The sequence below is a fragment of the Podarcis tiliguerta genome, assembly GCF_965153285.1.
Source record: "Podarcis tiliguerta genome assembly, chromosome: 2".
NCBI classification, from domain to species: domain Eukaryota; kingdom Metazoa; phylum Chordata; class Lepidosauria; order Squamata; family Lacertidae; genus Podarcis; species Podarcis tiliguerta.
In genome coordinates, this window is record NC_139535.1 from 33,249,231 (window position 1) to 33,264,431 (window position 15,201).

The following is a 15,201-nucleotide window of genomic DNA, read 5'->3' on the forward strand; positions in this document are numbered from 1 at the left end:
TGTTCAGCCCAAAGTCTTTAAAAATCTTTCGATGCTGAGCTAGGCCTCTCCCAGTAAGTTGTACTGTGAAACTTGGGTCTGAGCCATCATAAGGGATCCTCCAATTGTGGCTGGCCTTGGTAGCCAACTATGGCTAGTAACTAATGCGGCTGGGGTTTCTCTTTTTATGCTTCCCAGGGGCAAAATAAGCATGTTCCTCTTCTGGCTTCTTGAAAACCTGTTACTCTTTGCAAAGAGCTGAGCTGTGTTGCAAAATGCCATTACACAATATCCTTGCGTGATCAATGAAGGGTGCTCTATCAACATTAGAAATCTCATTTCAGATCGGGAGAACTCAGCCCTCTATTCAATACTGGCTGGCTCAAAGGAGACTGGTCTGTACAAAAGTGGGTTGAAGAAGGGCTTGCTTCTCCTCTAGCAAGTGCCACGCTCTACCTCTCACAACTATGGCTTGGGAAACCACCTTTGTGTCAGATGGCTGAGCAAGCTGGCTATTAATGGAGTCTGAAAGCTGGGTTTCTGGAAACAAATTCCTTCCTTTAGTATAATGCCAAACTTGCTATCTGCCGTAATTCTGTCCACAGTTGCTCCTAGTAAGTTAAGGCCCTCCAAATGTTACTCATCCTCTGCACAGGGCTTCCTAGCCTGGTAGACAACTCCCATCATCTCTGTCCATTGGCCATACTGAAGAGAAGTGATGGAACCTATCTGTCACTTTCCAGGACTCAAGAAGTAGTGTGAAAAATATGGTATTGGTCCATAATTTGATGGTGGTTTTATCAATCCTCCCTTAGCCCATCCCTTAGTTGTGCTGAATTTCATCCTGTCACCTGCTAGCTTGCCCCGCTTAATTCGTTCTGGTTAGTTAGGAAGAAGTCAAGAAAAATTGCTGTGTGACACATTGTGCAGTCGCTTCACACTTGAAGGGGCAGCTACTGCTTTTTAAATGGGCTTAAACTGTTGGGAGAAAAGTTTTGTATGTACTGCATAGAGTGCTGAATGGAGTCCTGCCTCACCTACCTGCTATCGATTGTGCCTTCATTATCAGTGCTGCCCACAAACAGACTTTGAAGCATTTTAGCACTAACTCCTTCCTCCTGTAACTAAGGTCTTTTCTTATTTAAGGGCCGTCCCCTGAGGAAATGACTCTATGGGGAGGTATTACGTAGAAATTCTAGTCAACTTCTCAGGACTTCACTTGGTTCAGGAGAGTTAACACTTGTGTATCAATAAGTGTAAAAAAGAGAGAGAGAGAGAGACTGTCTCTTTTAAAATGTGGTTGTTTTTTGTGGAGTGTTATTGGGTTGTTTTTATTTTGATTATATACATTGTGGTTTTATATTTTGATTTTGTTCTGAGACTTCCGGGGGTAGGGTGTTATATAAATTCAATTAATAATAATAATAATAATAATAATAATAATAATAATAAAGTCCATCCTTATATCCCTTAAATACAATGCCCTGTCTTCAACAGGTGAAACAAATAAAACCAGTTGGGTCCATTTTAGAGCTGCAACAGAGAATGTCTTTCTCCTTATTCCCCTTGACAAGACCTCAGAAAACTCAGAGTCACCCAATGAAATTAGCTGTAGGTTTAGGACTGGTAATTTATTCACACAGGACCCTATTAACTTAGGGTCCTCCCTTCCACAAGATGGTAGCTTACTAGCTCAGATAGCTTTGAGATAGGAAAAGACCAGTTAATAACTATCAGCCATGCTAGTTGTATGTAATGTTGACATTCAGATGCAGTGTATCCCTTAGTACCAGATGCTTTGAGGGTGAGGAAGCAGAGATGATCGCCATGGAGGCATTTGATTGGCCAGTGTCAGGAGAACGCTGGTCTTGAGGATCTGGCAAGACAAACCTGCTGTTAATTCTTTTAAAAATTATTACTTCCCCTGACCCAGTCAGAATGGTAATAATTGCATCTGGACAGAAGGCAAGCAATGAATAGGTTTATATATTTTATGTTTTAAGTATCAAATTCTGTAGCACTGGTTGGGAGCCTGGTGCCCTGCAGATCAGACCCAACCGTCATAGCTAGTGATCAGGAATGATGGGAATTGTAATCCAACGACATATGCAGGGCACTGGGTTCTCCACCCCTGTCCCACAGAGACAAAAGCCCTGGTTAGGCATCCATTTAAAGCCACGTGGTGTGAAAGTGGGGAAGGTGCAAAGAAATGCATACCAGCCCTTTCCCAATGCATTATATTGAGTCATGAGACCCCTTTTTGTCTAGAATGTGTTGCTGGATGGCTGGAACTAGAAGATTGTTGTTTATCTTTTAAAACCAAATATACATGTTGGTTCATATTAGCATTTTGAATTGTAAATACAGGAACTGTGAAAGCTAATTTGTGGTGCTTTCAGGGAAGATATCTCTCACAAAGGCTTTTAACCGTAACTGTATGTATCTGAAAGCAAAAAAACCAAAACAACAACCTACCTCTAACTGATCATGTTGAGGACCAAGTTGTCGGTATGTGTGCATTTCAAGGGTATTGTGGAAGATATATTAAGAAATGATGTGGATTGACAAACTTTAACTGTAGATTAAGGACTGTTACGTGCCTTAACGTTTAACATTCACCGATGTTGTAATGTGGCTCAAACAAGAATACAATGTGGTACACAGAATTTCCTAAAAGCTGCAGCCCCTTGCACTGTATATTTGTGCAGAGAAATGCATGAATCTCTGCTGTAAGCTGTGAAGCAGCCTTAGTGAACAAGGTTAAAAGCTGTCTCCCTTTGAAGATGCCTTTTATAGAACCATACATATGATTTAATATAAAGATTAGCAAGAACCTCATCTTATCTTTTCCTGAGTGAAGGGATTATGTGAGTCTGCATTCAGAACTGTCAAGCAGAATAGAAACTTTTTTTTAAAACCTATAGGTATGGTGAATAGTAGAATTACTTCACCATTTTAAGTCATGGCATGGAAGGCATATGGTGCAATACTATTATTATTATTATTATTATTATTATTATTATTATTATTGTTTTACTTTATTATTAAAAAATTGTAAGAAATTATCTTAAGTAGATTACAAAAAATAAAACGAAAAAGCCATGTGGAGTTTACTCTGTCCTGTATCACAACTTTCTCATTATGGCATTTTATATGCACGGTGCATTTCATCCAAGTATGGGCAAAGAGTATGTACATTGCAGGCTTATAAACTGTCTATCGTTTTAATGCAACTCTGGAATTCAGCCAGGAATTTGACAATTCAAATCTAGGTTGGACAGGCAGGGCTTAGTGGAATCAGACACTTGGCTACTTTTCTTGGGCTCTGTGCCTTTAGAGTTGGCTTCAAGAGCTCATTTGGAATTTGTCTTCTGTGACCTAAAATAACCTGTTAGATCCTTTGGTTATTGTTAATACAGTAAAGATTAAATAGACTATAATTCATTGAAGTTGTCCCATTGGTGCAAGGACTTCCACCTCTGCTGTGGAACTTCCTCTCCCTGTCACTTCCACATTTCCCCACAAATCTGTTCTGTGGTTTCCTCCTCAGGCCCCCTAGATCAGATGAGGGGCAAGTAGAGGGAGTTCTGTTGTTCGGGCAGAAGTCCTTGCTCTAATTCATGGGTAGGCAAACTAAGGCCCGAGGGCCGGATCCGGCCCAATCGCCTTCTCAATCCGGCTCGTGGACGGTCTGGGAATTAGCGTGTTTTTACATGAGTAGAATGTGTGCTTTTATTGAAAATGCATCTCTGGGTTATTTGCGGGGCATAGGAATTCGTTCCTTTTTTTCTTCAAAATATAGTCTGCCCCCCCACAAGGTCTGAGGGACAGTGGACTGGCCCCCTGCTGAAAAAGTTTGCTGACCCCTGCTCTAAATGGCTGCTTTCGCTGAATACAACCCATTAGGAATGGACATCAGGAGCTTAGCAAACATAATCAGAAATAAACCCGTTTTTGAGTTAACTTTCCCCCGCCCTGTTAAATTTATTTAGGGTCAAGTGCAAGTTGCTGAAACGTAGGAGAATGTCATTTTAACTGACTCGTGTTTTGCGTTACATTCTGCCTCAGGGCGAAGTGGAAAGCTAGCATTATGTGGGCCGAAACTAGAGCTTCGTAATTATTTTTTTATCCTAATGGGAATTGTTCCCCTCTCTAAAACTAGATCTCTTGGCCCGCCCATGGCACTCTTCATATAAAGCATGCTCTTGTTCAGGTGATTGCTGCACATCCGTTTCATACAGCCATCCCGATACTTTATTGCGGAGACGGGATATTTGCACAAGCAGCTGTAAGAGACAAGAGGCTAGTTTTGCTTGCATTAAGATCACCTCCAGCCTCTGCGAAGAGAGGACAGCTGCTGCTTCTGCTGCTGCAAAGAAGAGCAGCAGGCAGACTTCCTGCAGGGATCCAAAACAGCAAGGAACTGTTCCCAGTTTTTTTCTTCCAGGAACCTGAAGTCTGAAGAAGGGCCACAGCTACATCCGAAATGAGGTGCTTTGGGGGAAGGTAGAAGGCATTAGAAGAGGGGTGTGTGGGGTAACACATACTGAAAAATAAAATAGGTTGGACTAAGAACATAGGTTGATGTATAAAGTGTGCTTTTTTAACTGTACAGTCGGTAGTATAAAACGTAAGTCTGAGTAGACCCTCTGAAATAATGAACTTAACTTACCCACAGTATGACTTAGTTTTACACCACTCAGTAGTAATTTTGGCATAAATCACTTTGCATATCAAAAAAGTGTGCAATGGTGGATTGGATTCAGCGTTAAACTGCTGAGAGATAGAGAGAGAGAGCGCAGACATGTTAAAAGGCTAGTATTTGGCTACAAATTGAAAAGATCAGAGTGTACTCATTCTTGCTTTGTGTGTGAGAGAGGGGTGTGTGTGTGTGTGTGTGTGTGTGTGTAGATAGATAGATTAGATAAAATATATGAACATGGAGATGAATTGCCCCAACTGCCTTGTTTCTGTTTATATTTTATTTTTGATGTGTCCTTCTCTACCTTCCTCTTTAATATTATTAAACACTTTTGGCAGTCATGCTTCCTCACCAACTTGTGGCTTTTAAAAGACTACACTGTCATTTTCTTAGCCACCAGGTATAATTTTGAATAAGCATTTTGCTTTTAATGAAAGGGAAGAGATTGAAAGTTGCATCAGTCTTGCTCTCCCAAAGTATAAAAAGATGTTGAGTCTGACAGTGATGTGCGTGTCAGTCAGGCTGCAAGTTGGATGCATGCATAAAATAAAAAGCCCTTCACAAAGAAAAACTATATGTGAGGTAGAGAGAGTCAAATTGAAAAATCTAGGTTGGTACCCTTCTTGTGGATACCTAGTGTCCTGTGTTTTTGGTTTCTGCTGAAAACCTTTGCGTTTAGATAAGCCTACCCAGATGTCTAGAATGTTGAGGTAATTTTAATCTGTTTTAGTATTTAAACTATTGTATGCTTTAAAATAGTGTAATTTTTTCTTGATTTTACTGTTTTATCTTTTGTAAACCGCTTTAAGGTTTTTTGGTTTTTTTTACAATCCAGTGGTATATACATTTTATGGGGCGGGGGAAGTTCTGACAGTGTTTTTCATTGTGTGAGCATCTACCTGCAGTCCAAAGTACTCCAGCCCCAGACCACAGCTTCACCACCTCAATGAATAAGATCACATCCACACCATACGTGTGAAATCGCATTACTTCCTTGACCCTATTTTTGGGGGGGAACTGTAGTTTACTCCTCATGGTGCTATACCCGCCACACCCTGTGTAGTCCAGGGGTTCTTAAACTGCAGTCCATGGACCACTCGTGGTCAGCAAGTGGTCTGCGGCAGGTGGTCTATGGAAAGTCTGTAAAAACACAAAGACCATCCAGCACAACTGCTACAAAAGGCAAAAAAAAAATCGTTAAATGGTTTGCCAAGACACTTGGCAGTTTTCAGGTGGTCCATGGGGGGTGGAATCTTGGGGACCACTGATCTAGAACATATGCTAAAGAAGCATAATTCTGGTCACGTAACTGAAGATTTAGTAGGTTAATGACCAATTATAATTTGCAGCCCTATTGGCTAGAATCAAGCAAATGTCTGCTGGGGATGGCTGAAGTTAAAATACTATATAAGACAAGGAGTGATGGCAATGGCTCTAGGGCAATTGCCAAATGTGTGTATTGTTAAGGAATGCCCTGATAACAGTGGCTCAGAAACTGATAATGGTGATAGGGAGGAATATTTATGTCAAGTGCTTAATTACTACAGTTTGTGTGTTGTGAAGTATTTCCTTGACTGAGTACTTCTGTGAGCTCTTTGATCAATCCTTCATTCTTGTAGTGATGCTTTTATGATTTATTCTGAGCTCTATTTTGACCCTGTCTAAAATTGCCTCCATTGTTTGTAGTAGGCTTAATGTATGGGAACCCTTCCATTCCCTACCTTCCTGTTATACTTGAATAAGGGCATGATAGCCCAGTCCTAAAGATGGGGTCATAATTGCCGCATGCATATGACCCTTGATGTTGTCCCCTGTTAAAATAGTATTTAGTATTTTTGAGGGAAAAGTAACTTGGTGAATTACTCTAGTCTGAGTCAGCATTGTGACTTGAATATATAGATATAGATACAGTGGTACCTTGGTTTTCGAATGTCTCCGTTGATGAACATTTCGGTTTTCAAACACCATAAACCGGGAAGTGAATGCTTCAGTTTTCGAACACACCTCAGAAGTTGAACATGCCACACAGTTTCTGCTGAGTGCAAGATGCTGAGGCCTAGCTGTCGGCTACTGAGTTTTCGGTTTTCGAATGTTTCAGAACTCGAACAGTCTTTCGGAATGGATTACTTTCGAAAACCAAGGTACCACTGTATAGTTATGGAGTGGCATAATGATATCTGCTAGATTTTGGACCCAGCTCCATGTTACTGACATTGTCCTCCAATCTAAATTAGTATTGAGTTCTGTACTACTCACAGCATTCCTGTTTTTCTCACTAAGGAGCTGAATTCCGTGGTGGCTATATCTAGCTTTGTTTCAGCCCTTGAAAACTGATTGCAAACTGCCTTGAATATGCATACAAGTTATTTCTACTCTATTCCAAAGTAGTTCTCTTTGTTTTCTAATGGAATCTCATTGTTATTTAGAAATTGTGAATATAGGTTCCCTGCCTGATAGAAGGACACTACCTATTGATCTACAATTGGAGATCATTTCCAAATCATAAGAGGGCCACCCTTACAGAGCCAGTGTGGAGCTGCAGAAAGTGTGCCGGACTAATACCTGGGAGACCAGGGGTCAAATCAGCCATGACACTCACTAGGTGACCTTGTGACAGTCAGTGTCTTTCAGCCTAGCCTGCTTCACAGTGCGATTATGATAATGCAATGGGAAAGTGAAGAATTATGTATACCACCTTGAGCTCCTGGGAGGAAAGCTAGGACAAAAATAACGATAGCTACAGACATATCCTGAAAAACAGATGGTGGGGACAGCCAGAGAAGGGTATTGCTATCGTTCCCTGCTTGCGATCTCCAAACAGCATCTCTCTGGCTGTTGTCTGAGGAGGAATTTGGGGCTTGACAGACTTGGCTGAATCTAGAAGGCAGTTCTTAGGAATAGTAACCTTGAATTGACATTTCAGGAGTAAAGGATCCTCTGAACCTAAGGGGTACTTATTATATATTTGGATTGCTTTTAAAGATTTAGTGCTGTAATATTGATGTAATATTTTGAAAACAGTTATTGGTGACAATTAGGACCAAGTGTAATATAGAGCCGTCCTGTTTAGTGTTCAAGTCAGCCACATCCTCCTCCCAGGATACCTTATTCTATTACCCCCTTCTGGTTTTCCTTTCCAGCAGTTGGCTGGCATTCCTTGCATGCTCCAGCCTCATTGTGCTGTTTCTGGGCTTTCCCCTTATGATTCCCGCCCCCCCCCCCCCCGATTTGTTGTATGTCTGCAAATGTCAATGTTCTCCAAGGCTGCTGATACCTCCTGTTGTAGGTGGGTGGTTCCATTTTTGTTACATAAACAATACTCCTTTCCCCTGAAAATTGGAAGTGAAGAGGATGGTGCGATTGCTGGAACAACTAAAAGCAACAGGATTCTGTATGCTAGAATGCTTGCTAAGGATGCAGGAGGGTTTAGTGCTGCTGTTTGTTTGTTGGGATTTAGGTTAATAACATATCTTCTATTACACACACACACACACACGCACACACACGCACACACACACACACACAAACACACACACACACTTTGGTTGGACATTCAAACAGGTAGGAACAATCTGGGACAGTAATTGTAAGTGGCTTAACTTTCTCTAGGGTAAAAGTGCTTTCTGATGTGTTTTATTCCACAAGGATGCCTATAAAATCACTAAAGCCTATTTGTAGGGAATGAGTGAGAACACCTGGTATAAAATGTTGTTAAGAACATTCTTCTGAGCTCAGAACGACTTCAATTGCTTCTTTCAAAGGAGGTTTAGGCCATTTGACTGTCATTGCCTGTGGCAGCTTGGAAGAATTTATAGAGCCCGCACTCCCACTAAAGTTGTTGCAGGCAAGATGAACTAACACACCAAAATTTCTCTAATCAGGCTGCATGAGAGATCTTAAAATCTAGTTTCAAAAAGCTGACCATTCAGTGGATATTGGATGCCTCTACTATTTAAAACTCTTTCTTTTACCATCTTCGCCCAAATATAAGCCACACCCAAATATAAGCAGCACCTTTAAAATTCAAGGGGGGAAAAGAAAAAAAACCTGAATATAATCCACTCCCTTAAAATTCTGCAGTTCCATTTTACTGTATGTCAGTTTCAGCGATGATATTGTAAAAGCCAATTTTTGTAAAAAGGTAAAGGTAAAGGACCCCTGACAGTTACAGTTAAGTCCAGTCACAGACGACTCCGGGGTTGCGGCGCTCATCTCACTTTACAGGCCGAGGGAGCTGGCATTTGTCTGCAGACAGCTTTTCCGGGTCATGTGGCCAGCATGACTAAGCCGCTTCTGAAAACCAGAGCAGCGCACGGAAATGCCGTTTACCTTCCTGCTGAAGCGGTACCTATTTATCTACTTGCACTTTTTTTGTGTGTGCTTTCGAACTGCTAGGTTGGCAGGAGCTGGGGCCGAGCAACGGGAGCTCACTCCATCATGGGGATTCGAACTGCCGACCTTCTGATCGACAAGCCCAAGAGGCTCAGTGGTTTAGACCACAGCGCCACCCACGAATTTAAGCTGCACTTTAACTTTTCATAGTCGGAATTTGGGAAAAAGAAGTGAGGCTTATATTCAGGCCAATACGGTACTATTAGAATTTGTAAAATTACGTCCTTAGCCAGTCAAAGTAGTCAGCACTGATGGATTACAGCAGTCCTCTCTAAACTGGTGTTCTCCAAATTTTGGAATAAAATTCCCATAATCCCAAACACTGGCCTTTGCTGGCTGGGGTTGTTCAGAGTTGTAGACTCCCCTCCCCTTCTCAGCGTGGCTTCTGAGAGATCACAGGTTAGATTCAAATTGCTTGTAAACTCTTTCAAGTTTGTTACACTAAAAAGGCCCTCAGGACGAAAGAGAGAAACCCACACTAGCCCAAATGAGCTTAAACAGCTTGAAATCTCTCTCTCTCAGGTGTGTTTGTGTGAGCTGCAAGTGCTGTCCTTGGCTGATCTCACAGTTGGCTTTAATATGCTTGATCTGTACCTTTCACTGTAAACAAGTTAATGTTCAATGAAATGGGAATAGTTCTCCCCCTTATGATGTCTGGCCTGTGTTTTGCAATAAGTGCCACATTTCTTGCTGTTGAAGCCATTTCTCCACCAAAAGAGAAATAATCTCAACGCTTGCATGTCTACTTGAGCCGTGTCATTAGGGGTGGGTGTTGGGAACTGGTGGTGGAGCACTTGGTCACACTTAAGAGCTACAACATGCTGGCTTGTTCCTGAAATTTTTAATTAGTCACAGGTCTCTGCAGGGTCAGCGGGTGAAAAATGAATAAGCAGAGCCAAGTGACTGTTAATGAAACACAGCACACAGAGCGGTTTAGTTCAGAAACAATTGTCATTCTTTCGCTTCAGTTTTTATACTCCCAAGTGTCTGTATATTTGATGATTTCCTCTGTAGGAGTAAGGCATAAACCTTTTTTTAAAGAACAAAAATAAAAAACCCCATTTGGTATTTGCAGATCAGAGGCTGTGTTTACATTACAATAAAAATATTGGATACTACTAGATTAGCTTCCAAGCAACTCTAATGCTGTGTTTAATAATTTATCTATTTCCATTGGTTTTTTGTTTGTCCTTGTGTGCACTTCTTGCTGAGAGAGGAACCGGGGCAAACTTTTACAAGTGTTCCCCGTATCATGGGGGCTCCTTCCTAGTTGCACAATCCCATGCTACGCAGTTGCATGTATGAATAGTGCAACCACACGAATGGAGATGACTGAATGGGTTATTTCCAGACAAGTACCCTTTTGTGAGGCTGCTGATTGGCTGAGAAAGCTCTGTATGATTGGACCTGCCAATGTGGGCATACTGTTCATACATTGACCCCTGCACTATGACCTTTATGCTTGCTATACAATTACACCTAGCAGTCTCACCATTAATAAATAATATACTTCACAACCTGTTGAATTGTCTGTGGACAACTAGATTTAGGTTTGCTTTTCTTCATTGAGGCACTGAGTTTAACACTTGCTGGCGAGCTGTTTTCACCTACTCTTGAGAAAGCAATGAACTGGAGGGCCTGTCAGTTCAGCTGCTGCATTGCATGAAATCAGAGAGCAATAATAATGTGGTGCTGGACAATATTTCGAAACTGATGTCCAGTCAACCCAGCATTTTTCTCATATTGCATGGGTTTTTGAGCGTCAGTGATAAGCTGATGATTCCCTTGCATTAGTATTTTTTGTAGGAAAAGATGATGCCCAGCAACATTTCTAGAAGACTATGGTAAAGCTCATATTGAGATAGTATATCGAGTCAAACCATTGGTTTATCTGGGCTAGTTACCTGCAGGATGTCCAGCAGAGGCCTTTCCCATCACTGCTACCTGATTATTTTAACTGGAGATGGCAGGGATTGAATCGGGGACCTTCTATTCCACCACTTAAGCTTTGCCTCTTCCCTAACTCACAAAGGAGAGGACAAAAAGCCACATATATCATTCGACTCAATTCCTTCTGGATAATCCCTAGCAACAGTAGGTTTTAGGTACCTAAACCGCAGGCTATAATTCAAACCTGGGCATTGCATATATTATGAATAAGTTTAAATGTCTAGTTTTGATCATGAGTTACTGAGTTTGTGGCAAGCGGTATAAAGTAAAGGTAAAGGTACCCCTGCCCGTACGGGCCAGTCTTGACAGACTCTAGGGTTGTGCGCCCATCTCACTTAAGAGGCCGGGGGCCAGCGCTGTCCGGAGACACTTCCGGGTCACGTGGCCAGCGTGACATCGCTGCTCTGGCGAGCCAGAGCCATACACGGAAACGCTGTTTACCTTCCCGCTAGTAAGCGGTCCCTATTTATCTACTTGCACCCGAGAGTGCTTTCGAACTGCTAGGTTGGCAGGCGCTGGGACCGAACAATGGGAGCGCACCCCACCACGGGGATTCGAACCGCCAACCTTTCGATCGGCAAGCCCTAGGCACAGGCTTTAACCCACAGCGCCACCCGCGTCCCCTTGTCAAGCGGTATAGTGATGGTTTAATCTGTAGAGGTGGCACTCAGCCAGGGTAGATAAACTGTAATGGACCTAACTTAGTCACATTCATTAATTTAAGCCAGTAAGGCTTAGATATTTGATGCTTGTATTCCGGAGAATGCAATAATAATAATAAAAATAATATATGTAGTTACAATAAATATGTGGCAAAACTTCCATTGACTTTAATTGCCTGCCCTTAGAGTATAATGGAGCAAATGTCTAATAAATAATGATGAGTTTGTTTTCTCTCCCTTAGGGCCAACAAGCCAGAGATGTCCGACAAAATGTCAAGTTTCCTGCATATTGGAGACATATGTTCTTTGTACGCAGAGGGATCAACAAATGGATTTATCAGCACGCTGGGGTAAGTGAGCCATTTTTCAGGTGCTGCAGGGTGTATTTAATGAGCTGGCAGTGGAGGAAAAATAGGCATGGTTGTCTAGAAGCCAACACTGTCATCGCCATGTGTTTAACAGCGCTGGGTGTCTCTTTCCTTCCCTGCAGCTATAAATCCTTGGGATAAGAAGTTCCCCAGGTGAGTGAATCTGCTTCAGCAGAATCTAAACATTTCACTTAAGATAGATTAAAAAAAACAACAACTGCAGCAGCTTCATCATCTTCATTTTGTTGCTCAGGGCAGAATATTGAAGCCCGGAGCTCTGCGGTTTACTATCTAGATGAGGAACTGGCAGCGGAATCCAAAGAGAGAATAACACTATGTTTGCTGCCCTGGACTCCAATTTTTGATGAAAGGTGGATCATGATTAAATAAACAAGAATAAAGCTATGTTTTGAAGACATCAGTGTTTAAATTAGCATATCCTGCTAATTCTATCTGGGCAGAAGCACTCAAAGAGGACATGGAGAGATAGACTCAAGGGCCACTTAGAGAGGTCTAGAGGGCCACATTTGGCCTTCAGGCCTGAAGTTCCCCTCCCCTGCACTAAATGTTGAGTCCTCTGAGTAAGTAAAGCCAGGAAAGTTGATGAAAAAGGTTGTGCATTGTTAAATATGATTCTCTCCCCACACCTACCAACCTGTATAATTAATTCATATGTGGAAGAAGTGCTTTGGTGTATTTTCTTTTCTTTTTTTCCTATGGAATGGCATAAGTTTAAGCTTTCTGGCCAGGGCTTCTCTCCTCCTCCTCCTCAGCAGAATTAATTTGTGTGTTTTGAGGATCCCAGTGTGAAGTTCTAGAAGCAGATGTCCAGTACAGTCAGAGTATATACCTGGCTTTCGACCAAGTGAAGATGCCTGGCGCCTGACATCTCCACCATCTGGGAAGCATAGGACCTGGACTGTTTTAACACACTAATACCCCCCTCCCCCCACCACCGGTAGAATTCTATCAGTTATATTTTATCTGCACAATCAGAATGAATTTCTGCAACCAGTAAGAGCTGACAGTAAGTTCCTGACAGTAAGAGCTGTTCGACAGTGGAATTTGCTGCTAAGGAGCGTGGCGGAGTCTCCTTCTTTGGAGGTCTTTAAGCAGAGGCTTGAGAACCATATGTCAGGAGTGCTCTGATGGTGTTTCCTGCTTGGCAGGGGGTTGGACTCGATGGCCCTTGTGGTCTCTTCCAACTCTGTGATTCTATGATTCTAACCAAAATGCCTTTTCTGTGCAGCCTGAGCAGGAGCAGTCACCATTAAGAAAAAGAGGTCGGAATAGGCCAATGTATATGTGTACTTCCCTGGGTAAACTTATTGTTTTTCTTTAAATTCTCAAAGTTCTATTCGTAGCTCAAGGTTTCATCTGAACTAGTTGGATGTTTAACTGAGAATCAATCACAGTCTGACAGTCATTCGAAAAAAGAAGACTTTATAGACATCTTGCCCCCCAAAGTGGCAACTAGACGTTCTGTTTTGGTGACTGCAACCTTGCTCAGCCTTGGATACTATATTTGTTGTTCTGCCTTGGGCAGCAAAGTCTTGAGTTGGCCATTAACCACCAGAACACCCTGTCGGAGCAACTGTGCAAGGGTTTACATGTTAAGAGCTCAAGAACAATGGGAACTGAATATAGCTAAACACAGTAATGATATTTTGTTCAAGTAAATATTTCTCTGAAGCTGAATCCTGCTTAATATTCCTGTGAGATGATGACTTGAAGCTTAATCACAGCCTTGCTTCTGTTTTTCTAAATACAGTGCTCCAATGGCTTTGGTTCCTAGTTTGTAATATACCTAATTGCCTTTTGAACACTAAGCAAGCTGTGTAATCTTTGTTTTGATCATCTGTTTGCCTGGAATAATGCTCCCTTGCCTATGATCTATTTTTGGAACAAGGTGAATCTTTCAGCTACTAGAATTAGCTGTCTGGATGCTTTTTGCAAGACTTTTTTTGAACTTCATAAAATTAGGGTGGCTTCTTGCTTTGATACTCAGTTCCTCCTACCCTTTCCTGAGCAAGTCTTTCACCATCCTTTGATACTTCTGGGGAGGTGGGAGGGCAGATGCAACAGAGAATTTCAGCATTCACCTTTTCACGTCATTGCGCTGTAGCAGTGAATAGCTGTCTAGCTGATATTCCCTCTTGCTTTAAAGTTACAGAAGCAATGTTCCCTATTGCATTGGGTGTTTTTATCCTCCTTATCCCCTGCTGTGGATGAAGATCAAGTATGGCCTTATTCATAGTCTCAGTGCATATGTTAGTCCTGTTAAAGCAATACTATGGCTGAGAGTTGGACTCTTTCCTTCCTTTTGAACTTTAGTTTAGAGAGGGGGGGGGAGTTGTGAGGGAGCCATATAGGATTTATTTCCCTCATATGAAAGCCCTAGGGTGGAAGGTTGTTTTTCATTTGTCAAGGGGGCAAGTCATAACTGCAAGTCCTAAGCAGAATTTCTATGACGTGTGACCGACTGGACCACAGAATCCATTAAAAATATGTTTTTTAAAATAACTGACAGTATCAACATATCTTCAGGGCATTACAGTGGTACCTCAGGTTACAGATGCTTCAGGTTACAGACTCCGCTAACCCAGAAATAATACCTCAGGTTAAGAACTTTGCTTCAGGATGAGAACAGAAATCATGGTGGCGGCACGGTGGCAGCGGCAGGCCCCATTAGCTAAGGTGGTGTCTCAGGTTAAGAACAGTTTCAGGTTAAGAATGGACCTCCAGAACGAAGTTCTTAACTCAAGGTACCACTGTACCTAGTTTACACATAGTGGTGAGCTGACCAGGTGCAGAGAGAGCCAAAATGCTTGGCTCCTCCCAGTCCATTAACTCAGTGTAGCTCAGCAGCGAAGGCAAAGTTTGGCTTAACACGTCATCAAATTGTGGTTAAGTGCCCCCTTCCTTCACCACAATCATTAGCAAAGAACAAACCATGGGTATAAGTCGTGGTTAAGGAGGAGAAAGCTCAAGCGTGGCAAGCTGTGCTGAGCTACAAGGAAGAGCAAAGTGGCTGGGATCTCCTCCCTAAGAACCAGCATGTTTACTCATTTGTGCTAGGTCATGATTTGGCTCACTGCTGCAAACATGGCCACTGAAACTAACGTTCCTATGGACTACACAGATTGTT

General features: G+C 42.1%; 1 protein-coding gene across 8 annotated transcripts in view; it reads left to right on the forward strand.

The window, feature by feature from the left end:
• ITPR1 (inositol 1,4,5-trisphosphate receptor type 1) overlaps positions 1-15,201 on the forward strand; it is a 209,085-nt gene that overhangs the window by 11,653 nt on the left and 182,231 nt on the right. For all 8 annotated transcript variants that reach the window (XM_083424530.1, XM_083424535.1, XM_083424528.1 and 5 more), the window contains one exon: positions 11,928-12,035. In XM_083424530.1, coding sequence (XP_083280656.1) covers positions 11,944-12,035 — 92 coding nt within the window. In that variant the 5' untranslated portion in view covers positions 11,928-11,943. The remainder of the gene's footprint in view (positions 1-11,927; positions 12,036-15,201) is intronic.